Source organism: Triturus cristatus, chromosome 6 (assembly GCF_964204655.1).
Source record: "Triturus cristatus chromosome 6, aTriCri1.1, whole genome shotgun sequence".
Classification (NCBI taxonomy): domain Eukaryota; kingdom Metazoa; phylum Chordata; class Amphibia; order Caudata; family Salamandridae; genus Triturus; species Triturus cristatus.
The window spans coordinates 1,649,229,166-1,649,246,506 of record NC_140589.1 but is presented as its reverse complement, the minus strand read 5'-3'; the positions used below and the strand labels follow the sequence as shown (position 1 = coordinate 1,649,246,506).

The following is a 17,341-nucleotide window of genomic DNA, read 5'->3' as shown; positions in this document are numbered from 1 at the left end:
AATTCTTGAGTTTTTGTCTTACTTTCATTGGAACCCCCCCCCCCCCCCCCCCCCCCTTATCTTTTGTTTAACAGGCACCGCACCTTTCTTGATTTTATTCTATGAGAAAAGTCAGTCATTTCTCTAAAGTGTCTTTGAATACTTTTGGAAATGTCTCAATTATGTAAGATTCTTAACTCTCTTCCATAATACTGCCACTGGTTCTTTACTTCTGGGATTCAACATTATTTCCAACTACCATTGGTCTATTCACCCTAATACATAGACTTCTTTATCAGCCACATACAATTTTATGGTAGTACTCCTACTTTTAAATTCAATCTTGACCAATTCAAAACCAGTGATATCAATACTGGTACCATCAAATCTTTTAGCAATTATATCAGAACCTTGTAGTTTCTTAAGATCCAAAACATTTTAAAACTTCTCCATAAAGACAAAATACCGTGATTCTCCATTTTCTTCCCACATTCACACTCACACTCACTTGGAATCGTAATTGCTAGTAATACGTGAAACCTTCCCTCTCTGCAGGGTAACATTTTTTCACACCCTTACACACACATAGGCCAAAATGATCCACGCTTTTTACACTCCTTACCTATTGCAGGACACCATCTAGTAGTAGCAGCAGATCTTCTGTTATCACCAAAAGGTTCCATGAAAGTATACACTGGCAACCATAGTCACACGTTGCAATCGAAGATGAGTCCATAACTAAAGATGGTATCCTTCTAGTGCCGCTGTGATGAGATGCACCTCTACAATGGCAATTGTTGCAAAGTAATAAAGTACAGGATAAAGTTGTCAGCTCTTTATTAGGGCAGCACAGCATCTATGTTTGAAGCCAGAGTCCCCGTCCCGCACCACTGTCACTAAGTGCGCGACCCGGGACTCCCCACTCAACGTTAGGCCAAGTAAGGACAGCGTTTGAGATAGCCCTGCTCGCCCCCTTAGTAGCTTGGCACTAGCAGCCAGGCCTATCTCCAAGGCACGAGTGTACAGTATGTGCAACCACACCCACAGCAACCCACTGGTGACACCACAAATGGACTCCACACGAGTTTGATTAAACGAGTATAAACTTCATATAAAAAGATATACGATCAGACCACACAATACAGAAACTAACATATAATAAAGGGTAATATTAGTTCCGGCTGGCTGGTAGGTTCAAATCCCAACCACCGCTTTCAAAATGGTATGCTGGTCGCAATGCTAAAATCACACACGTTGCACTGGAAAAACAATAATGCACTGCGTAACGATACAATCATGTGCTGGGCAAAGGAGAAATAATACAATGCGTAATTATACACCCCGGTACCTTGCAATGTGAGAAATAATGCAATGCGTACCGCTACAATCATGTACTGCGCAATGAAGGAATAATGCAATGTGTCACACCCCAATCCTGTACTTTGCAATTAAGAAATAATGCAATGCGCGCCGCTACAATCATGTACTTTGCAATTTAGGAATAATGCAATGCATAGCTACAATCATATACTTTGCAATGAAGAAATAATGCAATGCGGGCAGCTGCAATCCTGTACTTTGCAATTGAGAAATAATGCAATGCGTAGTGCTACAATCGTGTACTTCGTTATGCAGAAATGATGTCCGGCGTAATAAGACAGTCTGGCAGTTTGTTAGCAGCAATATTGGCAAAGTGTATTACGACAATCAGCCTCTTCGATAACAGTTGCCCCCCCACACGTATCCACGATGACCTAAAGTGCTGCTTCTCACTCTGGCCCCAGTACTGCCATTCCTTTGGGTAGTACGGGCCCCAATCTGAGCCAAAGCAAAGGCTCAATGTGCCAGAAGGACTGAGAGGTCGAGAGTGTCCCTCCAAGCCCGCCCAGGTAGAGATCCACGTTACCTGGGGGCGCGACCCCACTCTCCTCCTTCAGCTAACTGGGCCATCTGTGCAGAACTTTCTCAATGGGCCTCAGCGGCTCAGCCTGGCAGCTCGGCTCCTCCGGGGCTGCCGGACCGCGACTGTTAGGAAGGTCTCAGGCGGCCACGGGACACACATACCCAACGCCTCTGAGAGTACGTTACTCCAGGTGCACGTACACCACAGCACCCTCCGGGTCTCCTCTGGCACGAAGCTACACACACAGCACTGATGGGAATTCACGTCTACTCAGAGTGCATGTTCACCAGGCACTCCTTCCCGCGGTCTCAGGTGGCACCAAGACACGCGCATCGCAGTGCAGAGACTCACTTTCTTCCAGTGCACACAATGATCAGCAGATTACCTCCACAGTCCCAGGTTGCACCAAAGCAGGCACACTGCTTCACTGAGACTTGCTCCAACTCCGGTGCTCCCATATCCAGACACGCTCCACGAATGCCTTCGGCCACACCACGACACGCTCACCGTGTCCGAGCCTCCCTTCTCCTCCTGTGCACTTGATGACCAGGCGCTCTTCACCAGTGCCTCAGGTGCACCCCGACACGCACCCAGCGTGTCCGAGAATCACTTAACCTTCGATGCACACGCCGACCAGACGCTCTTCACCAGCGCCTGCGGTGCACCATGACACGCACTCTGCGCGTTCGAGACTCTCCTCACCTTCGATGCACACGTTGACCAGGCGCTCTTCACCAACGCCTCCTGTGCACAACGACACGCACCCTGCGTGTCCGAGTCTCGCTTCTCCTCTGTGTGTCCCAGATCACAGGGCACACCTTCCGAGGGTCTCAAGCTGCTACAACACGCCCACCGTGTCACTCGAAACTTCTCCGGAAATATTTATATTCCTGTGTTTACAAACAGGGAGCCAGCTCACCTCTGGCCCTTGGGGTTACAAGACACAGCACAAAGCCCAGTCTTATTCAAGCAGGTGGACCCAGCGCACACAGCACAGTCCCAACAGCCTCGTCTTTGGTTAAAACAGCACACTACAGACCAGCCCCAGATCACGAAGCAAGGGTTGGTACTTCCCAGCAGTCTCTTCAGTTGTTCTTTCCTTAGAGGTTCCTCTTGACCACGAATTGGGTCTAAGCCTTTTCAGTTTCAATCCATTTCTATTCCATTCCAGTGTTCAGGGGCCTCAGCTCTCATAGTTATACCCCTAAATGTCTTTGAAGTTCGTTGTCCTCAAGGGTCCCTGACCCCCTGCCTAAATCAGTTCTGGGTGTCTCCCTCCCAGTGTCACCTTTCTCCCTTTGATACTGGGGGTCTGGATCCTTAATCACTCAGAAGGAGATAGGGCTATTGGTTTTTAGCACCAGCCCAGGCCTTTTCGCCTCCTGGGCTTCTCCTCCCCCTACTCTCCAGATGCAGGGCAGCCTGGTGCCATCTCAACCCCTCCCTGGGTCAAGACCTCTCACAGCTCCTCTCCCCTCTCAGATCCAGACAGTAAATCCACATTCAGCAGAGACACAAAAAACTCAGCCACTTTCTAAAAGAGTGATTTCTGAACACAGTGACAAAACCACTTTCATAGAAAATTGTGTTATGACACTGTGAGTTCATACATACTAAACTTCACCTCTCCTTTTTAAACTTATAGAAAGCTAGGCTAACAAACACAATACCCAGCCTCCCCATTCTGTCCTATGGGCAGAATGGCCTTTCAGCAGTGAAAAACGAAATGGAGTGTTTTTGACTGTCAGGACATAGCATGCACCTCAGTATATGTGCTGCCTTTTATTTACACTGCACCCTGCCCAGGGGTTACCCGGGACCTACCACAGGGGTGCCCACTGTGTATGCAAAATCGAAAGTAAGGCCTGACAAGTGGTTGTACTTGTCAGGACAACATGCTAACTTAGCAAACTGCGAGCAGGCTCTACACTGCAGGCCTGAGTTCCATTCTCGGCACACCTTTGCATTACTAGCCCTGGCACACGCAGTGCACATCACTAGGGACTTTACCAGTAAGGCAAACATACCAATCATGGACAACCAATTACCATTACACTTTACACAGGGAACACTTGTACTTTGACACTGATAAGCAGTGGCAAAGTACCCAAAGCATCTAAATTGGCAACTCTATGTCAGGAAAACAGTCTAGGGAGAAAGCAAAAAGTTTAGGGAACTTTAGCCTAAAAGGCCAAGTCCTACAATCTACTTTCAGCCAGGTGGTCAAAAGAGATATGAATCTAAAAATTCTAAATTCGAATAGTGAACTGTGGAGACAGTTTCTCAGTTAAGCATAAACAATACGGAAACTACAATAGCTAATTGAATGTAAACTCATTACAACAGAGGTCTTGTACTTATCGGATTTATTGGCTAGCAAAGCGAGAGAGCCTTTATGACAATCCTATTGACCATGAATTTTTTTTTTTTTTTTTTTTGAAAAACCTTTATTGACATTTCAACCAATAACAAGTATGGGCCTACAACCCCCGGGGCCGGCCGCTGAGCAGTCAGAGTAACAGAAATCAATATTTATCACAGGCAGCACCTCGGGGAGCGGAATCTCCATGCTATTAAACTGTCGGCCACTGAACAGCCCAAGTAGGTGACCAGCATACAAAAGGTTTTCATTTTATAATAAGGGAGGATGGAAGGATCAGGTGCCAAACAGTTTCCCAGCAGCAAGAAATGGCAGGCAGAATAATAAACGTCAACAATAAAGCAATTTATCTAGTCAATGGCGCTGAAACAGGAAAGTCAGGATGTGGAGGAATATCACGGCCATTTGCGCCTGCAGTCCCCTGCCCTAAAACCCAGAAAACACCACGGAAATTGTGGCACACATGAAAACGCAGCGATTAACAACGAAGGAGTTTTACCATGCTGATCCCAGAAAAGAAGGACAAAGAAGAATAAGAGAAGAAAAAGGAGGCCATGGAAAAAAAAGGGGTTAAAGACTAAAGGATCCCCTCCCCCAACCCCCCACCCTGCACCTCTGCAGATGAGTACGGCCCCCCCCCCCCAGCAGTGTGCCTGTCGCCCCGGAACCAGACCCGAAATATAGAAGAAACAGAGAAAGAGGAGTAAGAAAAGAAACCCCACCAGACGGGGGGGTAGAGAGAATATTAATAAACTGGAGGAGGGCCTTCAAAACATGCCCCCGGCTTCTCCCTCCCGCACAGTATGTTTTCCCCCAAAGCAAACAATAAGCCACACAGAATCGACCATGTCAAAGAAGAATGGGGAGCATTATGCGCCTATTACACTACCAGTTATGCCGTGAGAGCACTCAACCCCTGAGCCCGCCCGCCTATTAGATGACCACCTCTGAAGGATCAACCTTATCCTTGGCCACTCTTTGCGAATCTACCCATGCATACCCATCGACCCAGTACCATGTCCAATGTTACAAAGAAGAGGAGCGTCCAAAAAAGAGCAGGAAGCGACACACACAGGCAGGGTGGAAGTCTCTGAATACCAACACAGTCAGCAGTATGGAGAGTCGTCTTTCCCAGTGCTGCCCCAGGATCTGCACTGCACACAAGGTCCAAGAAGGCGAGATCAGCCAGAACAGGCGACCGTTGCTTGAATATTGCCTGGGTCGCCGGAGGCCGCGCACGGGACAAGGCCACCACCCCCCACTCAGGTCCAAGACCTCCGGAACAGACCAGACCCACAGCCTGCCGATCACACGTTAATATACTGTCCGGAGTTTCCAGCTGGTCACTATCCACAGGGCCGGCCACGACACTGTCCTCCTGTGTGCAGTGTAGGAAGTCCCCGTGTACCTGGGGACAGGCAGGCAGCAACTGTTCCGATGCTGATGCCACCCCATCAAGCTTACTCCCCAATACCCAGGCGCCGTGAACCAAGGCGGAATGAAGGGCACCGAGAGCCTAGAGAAGATCACCATACCCCAGCACAGCTCTCGGCGCTGGCTCCGCTACGCTCCTCATAGTCGCACACTTCCAACCGTGCTGCGACCCAGTGTACAGGATGGTAGACTTCGTCCTGTCAAGATGGCCGCCGGGTAAGTCCAACCCAGATTGGGACCAGGACTCAGGGACAAGCGCCGCAGGTTCCATGTCACTGGAATCAGGGTTTCGGGGGCAGGCAAAAAATATATCCGGTATGTGGTCACAGGCAACAGTCATCCCCACCACGGACCTGCGCCCGCGAAAATCCGGGAGCAGGCCGCAAGAATCAAGGCGAGTTACGGGCGGCGGCCGGGCAGCTCACCGGCGAAGGCTGAGGCAATCACCGGGGAATCTTGGATTAGCCACCTCGGGCCTGCACTCGTTCCGCTACGCTTAGTGGTAGGAACGGTCACGGCGAAATGTAGGCAGATATTCGCACCGCTTCGGTTAGTCCGACTCCACCCAGTCACCAAAGGCCGCTGTTGTTTAACTGCCGCCCGGCCATGTTATCCACTCGAGGTCCCGGTTCCAGGGTTGCACAGGCCGCAATCTTCAAACGGACATTTCTCCGGCGATACCGCCGCCAGAAATTTCAGAGTCACACGATCGGTTGCCGCTCTCATTCACCAACACGGGCATATAGCGCAGGCGAAGGATCTCATACAGGATATCTGTGCGGGATGCGGAGGTTCACGGAGCCGGGAGCCTACGCTGCCGTCCCGGTCGCCATCTTGGCTCCTCCCCCCTGACCATGAATTTTAAAAGAATCCTCTGCTTTATTGGCAGCCAATGAAGTTGTATTCGGGTTGGACAAATATGTACCCCAGGGAAAGCACCAGTAGGTAATACGTAGATTGTCATTTTACACTAGCTGTAATCTCCTAATAAACTGCGTAAGGTAAGACCACATAACTGGAATTTGCATTGTCTAACCGTGATTGGATGAAAAATAGTAATGACTTGTTTGTGCAAGTTCACTGAAATGAAAGACAGAATTTTCCTAGGATTTTTAATTACCAATTTCAAGAGCTGGACGCCTTAATGAACTGTGCTTTAAAATACAATTCAAATCCATTAAAACCCCTGGATTTATTTTACCACTGTTGCTGAGACAGGGGCCAAACTAATAGAGGTAGGCCACAGAGAGGGTTGCCAGTTTACCAGGTTTAGAGACCAATTCCTTCGTCTTATCCGGATTTCATTTAAGAAAATTATAAGTCATCCACTGTTTTACATAAATTAGAATATTTTCAAAAAGATCAGAAGTGCCCGTGTCAGGTTTGAGAATGAAAAGCATGTTCAAGTCATCCGTGTACCTATGAAACCAAAACCTATATCCAACAAAGACGTTGCCACAGGAGTCAAATGAATGTTAAAAAGCAGCGAGGACAAGATGGAACTATTAGAAACCCCCCAATTTACAGGAAGCATAGAGGATGACTTTGAACACAACAGATTGTTTACAGCTGTCAAATCTTTTCCCTTACTTCTGCTTTCTTCGACCTTGCATTCTTTTTCCTATGTACTTGGCCATGTTCTTTCATTCTTCCCTTTCCTGTTCCTTATATTCATTCTTGACTTTCTTCCTTCTTTGTTCTTCCTTCCGGTGGCAACCCTTTCAGGAAGATCCAAGTGTATTGTCAAGACTTCAAACGTGCCGTACAGGACACAACGCCACCCCCCCCCCCCATCATTAAGTGATTTATGATGCTGTGTTTTTTATGAGTATAAATGTGCATCAATAGCTTGATATGTCATATGCTATTTCAATAAATAATCTCTTTGCTGGAAGAAATGTCAGTTGTGATTTAAAAGGTTGCAATCATTGAACCTTGCTCTAGTTTAAGTAATGCATATCGGATTAGTGCATTGTTGATGGGTGAGTAGTATTTGCCTGCTTGTCCTGTGACTTAGTAAACTAAACCTGCTGGAATAATTTGGTTTTTGGACCACCCCCATAAAGTAAGGTTACTTAACATGCTGGTTGTTAGAGAAAATGAAGTAATTCAGCATTAAACATCAACAACTGAGGTTTTACCCCTTGTAACGTTGAACATTTTGTGATGCTTGAGTCGCCACTACACTCTGATTCCGAAGTGTAGCAGTTTATTTAACCATAATTTGGCTTCACCAAGTACATTTTGCCTTTATCACAGTAACAAACCGAATCCCAATCAACTTTCCAGCAATAATGGAAAACCAAGTGCATTGAATGGAGTGATTGGTCCGTCCTTCCAAGCACAAAACCCATCTGTAGGTCGGGCGTGCGAAAGCTGCTACAGTGAGTACTCATAATCTCATTGCTTTTTGATGCCTACTTTTCTACTCCTGTCTTTACGGGAATTTCTAAGTTCAGTAAATTATACAGGCAGTTATGGTTTCAGTGTTTGATAAATGAGACAAAAATACTTGGAGTTGATGACCATATTTGGCAGAAGAATAACATTTCAGAACATCTTTGAAGGATTTATGAGGAAGAGGAGACCCGAAGGAGGGGATGGTAAAGGCTGGGGAAAGCAGGGTCCATTGCCAAAACTCTGTTTAGGGTTCTGAAGGGTTGGGGCCTACAAGGTAATGATGAATGGTAGTGATTCTGTAGGAAATGTAACTGTTTTTTTGTTTGTTGTCGATCCATTTACCTACCTTATTAAACTCGCTGAATATCATGCTTTCAACCGTGTAAACTGTACATCCCATATGACGTCTTAGCAAAGCTGTTTTCCTTGTATGTGCATTTTCCTCAGAATGCCAAAACATTTTTTGTGTTGAACTTCTCGAGTGAAGATTGCTGGTACCTGGTTGTTATTGGGTGCAGCGTCCTGGGAAAGAAGTAACCAAAGCATTATATACATTTGATTTAATGTTTGCTATAACATTTTAGCTACTTTTCTCATCTTTAGCAAACCAGTCTCAACAGTGGTATTCCTGGGGCCCACCTAACATGCAATGCAGACTATGTGCATCTTGTTGGATTTATTGGAAGAAATATGGTGGTCTCAAAATGCCAACAGCGACAGAAGAAGAGAAACACTCTCCAAACCAACCACCGGAGGTAAGAACATGTGGTCAGGTTAATTTTGTATGTTATCCTAACAGTGCTGCTCTGGCTTAAGAAGGTGTATTGTTTTGCTCATTGGAGTGTGTGACTATAGTGTACACAACACAGTTGGGTAGCAGTCTGAAATGGGATTCAGTGTTTCATTGTATGAGAGCCTTGTCAGGCAAAATGAACAGTAGAACAAAAATTACAGAGGTTAAAAAAATCATTAATAGATTTGTGAGAATGGGATAGTGGTATGATATGTAAGCTTATTTTAAAATGTTAATACAAGTGATTTGAAAGAGAAATAAAATAGTCATGAAATAAACAAAAAAGTGAAGTACAGGAAGGTCCAAGGTTCAATAGGCTTGAACATCTGTGCTGAGAGTGTGTAGTATCGGGAAAGAAATTAAGTTATCCAGCAGGCCAAGCAATTGCTTACACACCTGCATAGGTTATTGCAATCTGTTTACATCTAAGCAGGTAACATACTGTAAGGGTGACATTGCTAATTAGAAAAAATATAATTGTCTGTTGGGTTTTAGACATATTTCTCAAACTTAAATGGAGGTTTCTAAATGGTCTATTTAATCTAAAAGTAAAAAGTAGTCACCACGAGATGTCTTAGTCATGGTCCGTTCTACTTCTGATCTGCCCTTTGACTCCTATTAAGTGCAAACAACCAAGTAAAATACTTACGCCCTGTAGGTTAGAGTGAACTTAATCGCCTCATTCACCGATCGGCAATCTTTATCCAACCTGCTTGCTTGCTTGTTTTATTTCTGTCTCTTCTGAAGCTGTCCCATCATGGCATTAATTTGGGAAGCAGCAGGAAATGATACTTAACCATTATGTCTTAGTATTGCTTCAGGAATTCGGCATGATATAGTACATGAGTCAGGCCCGGACTGGCTGTAGCGGGCACCGGGCGTTTCCCTGGTGGGCGTTACCCCGGTGGGCTGGAAGGGTTGGTAGCCGTTTTTGGACCACTGGGGGATGGTTTTGTTACGGGTGGCCGGTTTTGCAGTAGTGCTGCAATATCGGTCGCCTGTAACAAAAGCTGCCGCGGAGTGGTGCTTCCCACTCACACCCTCCAGGCCTCACCCTTGGGGGGCCGGTCGATACGATAATAATGGTTCAGTTCCCAGTCCGGCCGCGACATGTGTGACCTGCACAAAAAGATCAACTCTTTTATGTCCGCTGTGTGCTTTCTCAATGTGTCCCACATCATATTCTCCACCAATTACTACTTATCTATTTCGGTCCATTATGTTTTACGTGCTTTAAAAATCACTTGGAGATTTTACTGTGCATTCGTAGTATTGAGGTGTCCCTAAAATTGTTGGTCTTGATGAGATTCTATATTCAATACAGGGTCGAAACATCGTCGACATTTAAAACACTCAAACTAATTTTCTAAGCCTCATTCACTAAAAGGCATGGAATTATTAGAATCCTTAAAATGGACTAATGTATTTGGTTGTTTGTGGTTTATGGAACACATTTTTCTGCTTTTTCTTTGTTTTATATGTGTGTATGTACTGTAGATTATCTAAACATGTTGGTTCCTTCTTTCACATGGGACATAGCGCCACTGCTTGAAATTCACTATAAAAGTAATAATGATTGTGCTGGGTGATGGCTCTTTCTCTATGAGTGGCTCTGTTTTTTCTTCAATTTGAATGCAAACATGATGTATACAGCCATTGTTGCAATTGGAAACCACGATATTTTTTGTAACTACATCAATAAGAACCTCCTTATGGCCTGAATATCTGTCAGGCAGCTATGTGGGCATCAGTGCACACATTTACTAAGTACTACTGCCTGGACTCACAAGTTTGACAGAAAGGGCATTTCACCTGCCGATCCTTTCAGGACTTTTGGCCTTAGCCATTCCATGGACCCACTGCCTGGTGAGATACTGGATTGGTATTTGTTCACAAAGTGAGAGATCTGCAGGTAGTAGTATCATCAGAAGAACAAGTTACTTACCTTTGGTAAAGTTCTTTCTGGTGTATTACTGCAAATTCCTCACCGACCTTTCTTTGTCCTTGTTCTGTGGAATGGACTCTTTCCCACCTAAAAATGTTGTAGTATAGAGATTTGCACACTAGTCAAGCCAATTTACAGGGTGCTCTGTGTCTGAGGTTGTGGACAAGCCATCAAAAGCAAACGGCATCAGCATGCCTGGCTGGGGCTTACATGTGGAGCGGAACAACATTGGTGCAGAGACACTCAATGCGACTGGCTGGCATGCAGGAGTACTGCTTTTAAGTTCCCAGATCCAGTTTGACTACTGGGGGAATATTCACAAGGAGAAGAATGTGCAGTTAGATAGAGTATTCAGCAGAAAGAGCATTCAGCAGAAAGAGCATTACGGAAGATAACATGTTCTTCATTCTTATTACCTTCTAATTAAAATTGCTTACTGTCTAAAAGAGCAATTTGTGAATAACACAATGCAACATTTTTCAACAATATCATACTATATCATGATTTGAGGCATAGCTGGGCCCAGTACTTGACCACTCTACCTGGATTAGTGTTTCATTGGACTGGTATGCACTCTGCAGCAAGAGAGAAAAAACATAGAAACTCCTTACACCGGGGCTCTAGATAACATTGATTTACTGAACCCAAGGGCTGCTCTACATATTTTCATCTTAGTTGATCTAAAGAGTGGGAACAGACACTAATTTTGAAACTACATATATGTCAGGCAAAAGAGTGGGTGTCTCTGGCATCACCGCATCTGAGCAAAGACTATTAGCTGGTCAGATGTGAGTATAATCCTCCTTTTGCAGCACAACTTAGTATAACGTGAGCTTTCCTTTCTAGGGCCAATCCAATTAATACACTCATTGGTGCTTTAAAAACTAAAAATTGATTTAGCAAAACTTTGCGGTCACATAACAGTTGGCACATAAGCCACCAATGAAACTCTTCTTTTTGGTTACCTATCAACCTTTTTGCATTCACATTTCGCTGGAGCCAGCAAATTGAAAAACCAATATTGTGTAGCTGTTGATGCACTTCCAAGAACCACTCCAAATGCCTCCAATAGGATGCTCCATACATTAATTAAGCCAGCTCAATAGACGCTTTATACAAGGGAAGACTATATCTTAAGCCTACATGGAAGTAGTTTGAGCCTACCTTTATATCGCATCCGATCTTGCTCCAGGTCTATTCACAGTAAAATAAAGGGGCATGTGGAGAAAGGCTAAATAACAATTTTGAAATACTATTCACTGAGGATAATGATGATAAATTTAAATGTTCTAGCTCTGAGACATGCATGACGACTCAAACCTACTTTTTTCTGAGAAAGAACGTTGCGTTCATTGAACAGCTCAGATTTCATTTTAAAGTTGCTCAACGTATGAACTGAGAAATTGCTCCGATTAGATGGCACTGATTCGGTAACCTATTTTTCAATCTTTTATGGTTACCTAATGTTGGTGTCAGAACCCCGTTCAGAGGGACACCGGGCAAGCAGAGGTTAATGGGCCCAACCTTGGGGGTTGAGGCCTTTTACTTCAGATGTCCTGGGGCCCGACCTAATATGGATTCTGAGCAAATGGGCCAAGTACCTCTTCATCACTTGACTCAGCGGTAGTGTGGGTTGAGCAGTCCAAGGCTTCTTGGGGGAGGGAGGAGGCAAAAGATAGACACAGTGGGGTGAACACAGGCACATACAACACAAAATGTGAGCAGCAGCAATAAATCATTGTCCTGTCAAATCCTTGCTTTGGTAATTAAAGAAGTATTTGCCTACAACTACAAAGTAAAATATGACATTCACAAACAATACACACAGTCTCCTGAGTTCAGGTTTCTAGTGTTTAATAAGTGGATCACTGAGTCACATTCTCTCAAGCTAGCGATAGTAGTTACTCTCCATTCACTGTAGGCAACATTCCGGTTAATCCCTACTAGTAATCAGAGTCTCAGGAGTCCCACTTCGACTCTGTATTAAATCAAAAAACGTACCAGCACAGAGACACACTCTGGCAAGCACATTCCCCCGGAGCCTACTGACCTGAAATCCGTCTTACCCGAACCAGCAGGATTGGAGCGACCGGAGTCTTTGAGCACACTCCCTTCTTAGACGCTGGAGTTTCAGCGTTTGTCTCTGGAAAGTCTTTCACACACGGCCCAGATAGGCTGCGATTAGCTGTCCTGGAGTTCTTCACACATGGTTCTGCAGCGGCAGAGGGGTTCTTGATGCTCCTCCAAGATGGGTCAGTTCTTCCTACATCCATTGGTCGGAGGTTGGGTGCAAAGATTCTGTGCACTTTACCTTTTATACGGATAAATTATTTTCTTCTTGTAATGTTTTCTATAGAAGTGAAAGACTTTTGTCAAGTGAAAATTCTGCAATCTGAATTAAGGTTCAAATGTGTTAGTCTTTTTTACTTTCAGGCAGCGATTGAATTCAGTCTCACTGTTTAAAATTGAAGTTCAGAGTCAGTAAGTTGCTGCTCATGGTGTGCAAGGTGTTGTGAAATGACCGGCAAAAGGCAAAACTGGCACAGTAAAACAGCTGACACGCTGTGGTCACTTACGGTTCCATCCTGTTGTTTGCCTGAAAAGAGGAGTTTAAGGAATAGCTTGTAATTGAATTCCTCATATTGAATACTATTCATAAAAAGGTTGTTATTGTGTATTTTCAAACTCTTCTGTACTTTGCAGAAAGAGTGTCGCGCACACTGTATTTTCTAGTGTTTGTTTTTATGCTAAACAGTATCATATTTTTGAACTAAGCAATCAAGAACTCTTTGGGTAATGAATTATTCCGTATTAAGTACTGTATACTGCACTGATTTATCTTCGCCTGCCTTGAGGATAGATTCCAATAATCTTTGTTGTGACTTATTGGACATTACTCTCTGAACTGGTTAAAAACCAATAGCAGAAACTGAAAATGTTTATTAGTGTCAGGGTAATAATGTGAACACCATCTGGCAAGGAGCTTGGAATTTATTGGCATGATCTTCTTGAGATCATTATAGACTTTAGAGTATATAATCATGGCTGCAATAAATGGGGCTTATTTGACACAATTCATGAAATCTAAATTTGACACTCTGGTGATTTCTTATACGTCCATTATGTTCTTTAATCTTACTCAAAAACAGTAATGAAAGTGGTTCAACTCTGTTAGACCTGGCATCTTTGGCGTGTTTTTCCCGTTGTTTTGCTTCTGACCTCCTGTTTTTGACTGTGTGCTGCATTTCTTTTTTGCTGATTTTTAGAACTCCAGGCACTCTACCAGTTTTGATCACAGCTAAAGTGCAAGTGCTCCCTGTGTAAATTGTGATTATGATTGGTCATCCATTTTTGGCATATTTGATTTACTGGTAAGTCCCTAGTAAAGTGCACTGCATGTGCCCAGGTCCTGTAAATTAAATGCTACTAGTGGGCCTATAGCACTGATTGTGCCATCCACATGAGTAGCCCTGCAATCATGCCTAAGGCCTGCCACTACAGTGTTTGTGAGTGCAGTTTTAAATTGCCATGTTGATCTGGCACGTGCACCCACTTGCACCCACTTGCCAGGCCCAACCCTTCCCATTTACTACATGTAAGGCACCCCTAAGTTAGGCCCAAGGTAACCCCATGGGCAGGGTGCAGTGTTTGTTAAGGGTAGGACATGTACTGGCGTATTTTATATGTCCCTGGTGAAATACGGTTTTGTTTTTCACTATTACAAGGACCAGCTCTCCCATAGGTAGTCATTGGAGCTGCTCTGTAACCTCTTACAGGTGTAACTTCCAAATGGAAAGAGATAGAGATTTGGAGTTGGGGGTCTCTGAACTCACAAAAAATACATCTTTTGGTGAAGGTGGTTTTTAAATTGAGTGTTTGAAAATGCAACTTTTAGAAAGTGGCAGCATTACAAAAGAATGGGGCAACCTAGTAAGACTTGGACCTGGGTAATGATTGGTACAGCAAAACAGTTGGTCCCAACGGGAATTGTTCAAGGTAAGTACAACTTAGTGCCCGATATCACAAATTGCAAAAGCACTCAATGAATGACTATCAAGTTTGTTTATATAAAATATTAATAAATTACTTTCTAGACACATTAATTCATGTGACACAAAAGCTCCACAGTGAGTGGAAAGTTAGTGTGGATAGGGGTGATCGTGGATAGATCAGAGAAGAATAAGGATTGCAAGTGACATTATGTACAGTGTAAACAATGGTTTTAGATTGAGACCGGCTGACACTGTTTTTTGTAATACGATGTTCCACATGTAATTACACTTTCTTAATGCCGTGTTTATCTAAATGTGGAGAAGTTTTCAGTCGCGGTCAAAAGGGTTAAAATATCGACGTTTCGACCCCGAAGAGGGCGATGGCCAATAGAACCTTGTAGTGGGGTCTCCTTCAGGACAGAAAGGGAGCAATCTGAAAGAGGGCGGGGACACCAATCAGAGACTAAAACCCTTGTAGAAGATGTTGATAACAGGTACAGTAAAGTGTGGCGTGGTGGCTCACCTCAAACCAGCTGCCGAGTTACATGTGGGGCAAATGTAGGAATGGGCTAGGTAGCTCCAATGGGAAAGAAGGACCTCAATAGGGTCCAGGATAGGGATATGCTAGAAATTAATTGTACATCTGGTATTAGGAAAATAGATTAAAAACAGCTGTATCACTGGTAAAGACAATTCAACCTAAATTCAAATCCGAAATTCCTATTTAATCGGCTGTTAGTATTCTGAAAGATAAAAGCATCCCAGCTAAGGAGGACATTCCCAATTGATGGAGTGTAGGAAAGACTGGCCAAACGGCATGGGAAATGACCTAGATTAGATGGTTGTGACCGGTGCGTCTCGCATCTGTGCGAGTGGGACAATATCTGTGTCTGACATAGACACGAGTAAAGCGTGCACGCATTCACGCCAGAGGTAAAGACACTGACTGCTGTCTTCCTCAACGTCGGCGCGTGTGAGTGCATATGCCGACTGTGAAAGTTGCAGTAAAAATGACTGGCATTGAATCAATCTGGGTTCCCGTCAGAGATGGCAGACTTGCATTTAATATGACCCAAGCAAAATAGGAGTATCTTGTGGGATGCTGGTATATAGGGAGGCAATGTCCATGGTGACCAATAGTTGATGTGTGGGATTGAATGCAAGTTTGTCAACCAATCTAATGGCTTCCATGGTGTCTTTTAAGTAAGTCTTAGTGGATACTGCACAAACTAGAGCCACACCCAGATACTTTTGCAAGAGCTTGTGGCAGAGGTAGGGCACTACAGACATCATCCACGCCACTTACAATACCATCGAGGGGCTAATACTACCACCCCCCTCCCCAGACAACAAGAGTAACCAACAGTCTCTCAGGGCTATAACAAGGGAGGGTACAAAAATAACTGTGGTAGAGGCAAGGGCAGACATCACACAAACACCGCCAAATATCTCCCCCTGCAGACACAAACTCACCCTGAAACATTAGCGTCTGCTTCAAGAGGAGATGCATGTACTACTCTGTAAGGGGGCCATAGAACCCGTGCCCCCACTATGCAACGAGGTATACCTCCTATGCTTCCTCTTTCCCAAGAAGGATGGGTCAGTAAGGCCCATTTTCGGCCTCAGACTTCACAACAAATACATCCGGGCAGAACACATTGTTACACTCCAGGATGTCATTCCTCTACTAAAGCAAGGTAACTTCTGACGACTCTCTACTACTTTCACATCCCCATGCACCCTGCACTTCACTGGCTCCTCCGGTTTGTGGTAAGTTGTCAGTAATATCAGTTCAAAGTGCTGCACTTCAGGGTGACCATAGCACCCAGGGTGTTCACAACATGTGTTGTCGTGGTAGCTTCTCACCTCAGATGGACCAGCATCCATGTCTTCTGTTACTTAGACGAGTGGCTGATAACGAGTGCAATGGAACAGCTATGCCCACCACACACACATCACCCTACATCTCTTACACAGTCTAGGCTTTACCATCAATACCACAAAATGCCATCTCCAGCCCATTCAGGTCCAGTTCTTCCTAGGAGCCATGCTGAACTCTGTGATGGGTGAAAATATGTCCCAGTCCTGCAAGGGTCCAAGCTTTCCAAACGCTGCTCCCTCTTTTTCAGCCAGGTCATCAGGTAACAGTCAGAAAGGTCATGTGCTTCCTCGGCATAATGGTCTCTCGCATTGCAATAGTCCCACATGCCAAAGTGTCCAGAAGGAACAGTGGTCACAAGCAGAGGGTCATTGGGATGATCTAGTGTTGATCTGAGGCCGTACTCATCGCTCTCTCCAGTGGTGGGATACTAACAACATGTTGCGAAGCTGGCTCTTTATGGATCCAATACAGCAGATGACCATCACAACAGATGGCTCTCTAGCTGGTTGGGGGCCGCACTTAGAGGAGTTGACCGTACAAGGGATGCTAACCCCCATCAATAGCATTTCCCCATCAACCACCCAGAGTTGCTAGCCATGCAGCTGGCCCTCGAGGTGTTCCTTCCTCCTATCC

At 44.7% G+C, this 17,341-nt stretch overlaps 1 protein-coding gene across 3 annotated transcripts in view; it reads left to right on the top strand.

The window, feature by feature from the left end:
• Nucleotides 1-17,341, top strand: part of MTA3 (metastasis associated 1 family member 3) — a 988,675-nt gene that overhangs the window by 506,132 nt on the left and 465,202 nt on the right. For all 3 annotated transcript variants that reach the window (XM_085612803.1, XM_085612804.1, XM_085612805.1), the window contains exons 12-13: nucleotides 7,956-8,080; nucleotides 8,700-8,851. In XM_085612803.1, the coding sequence (XP_085468929.1) occupies nucleotides 7,956-8,080; nucleotides 8,700-8,851 (277 nt within the window). The remainder of the gene's footprint in view (nucleotides 1-7,955; nucleotides 8,081-8,699; nucleotides 8,852-17,341) is intronic.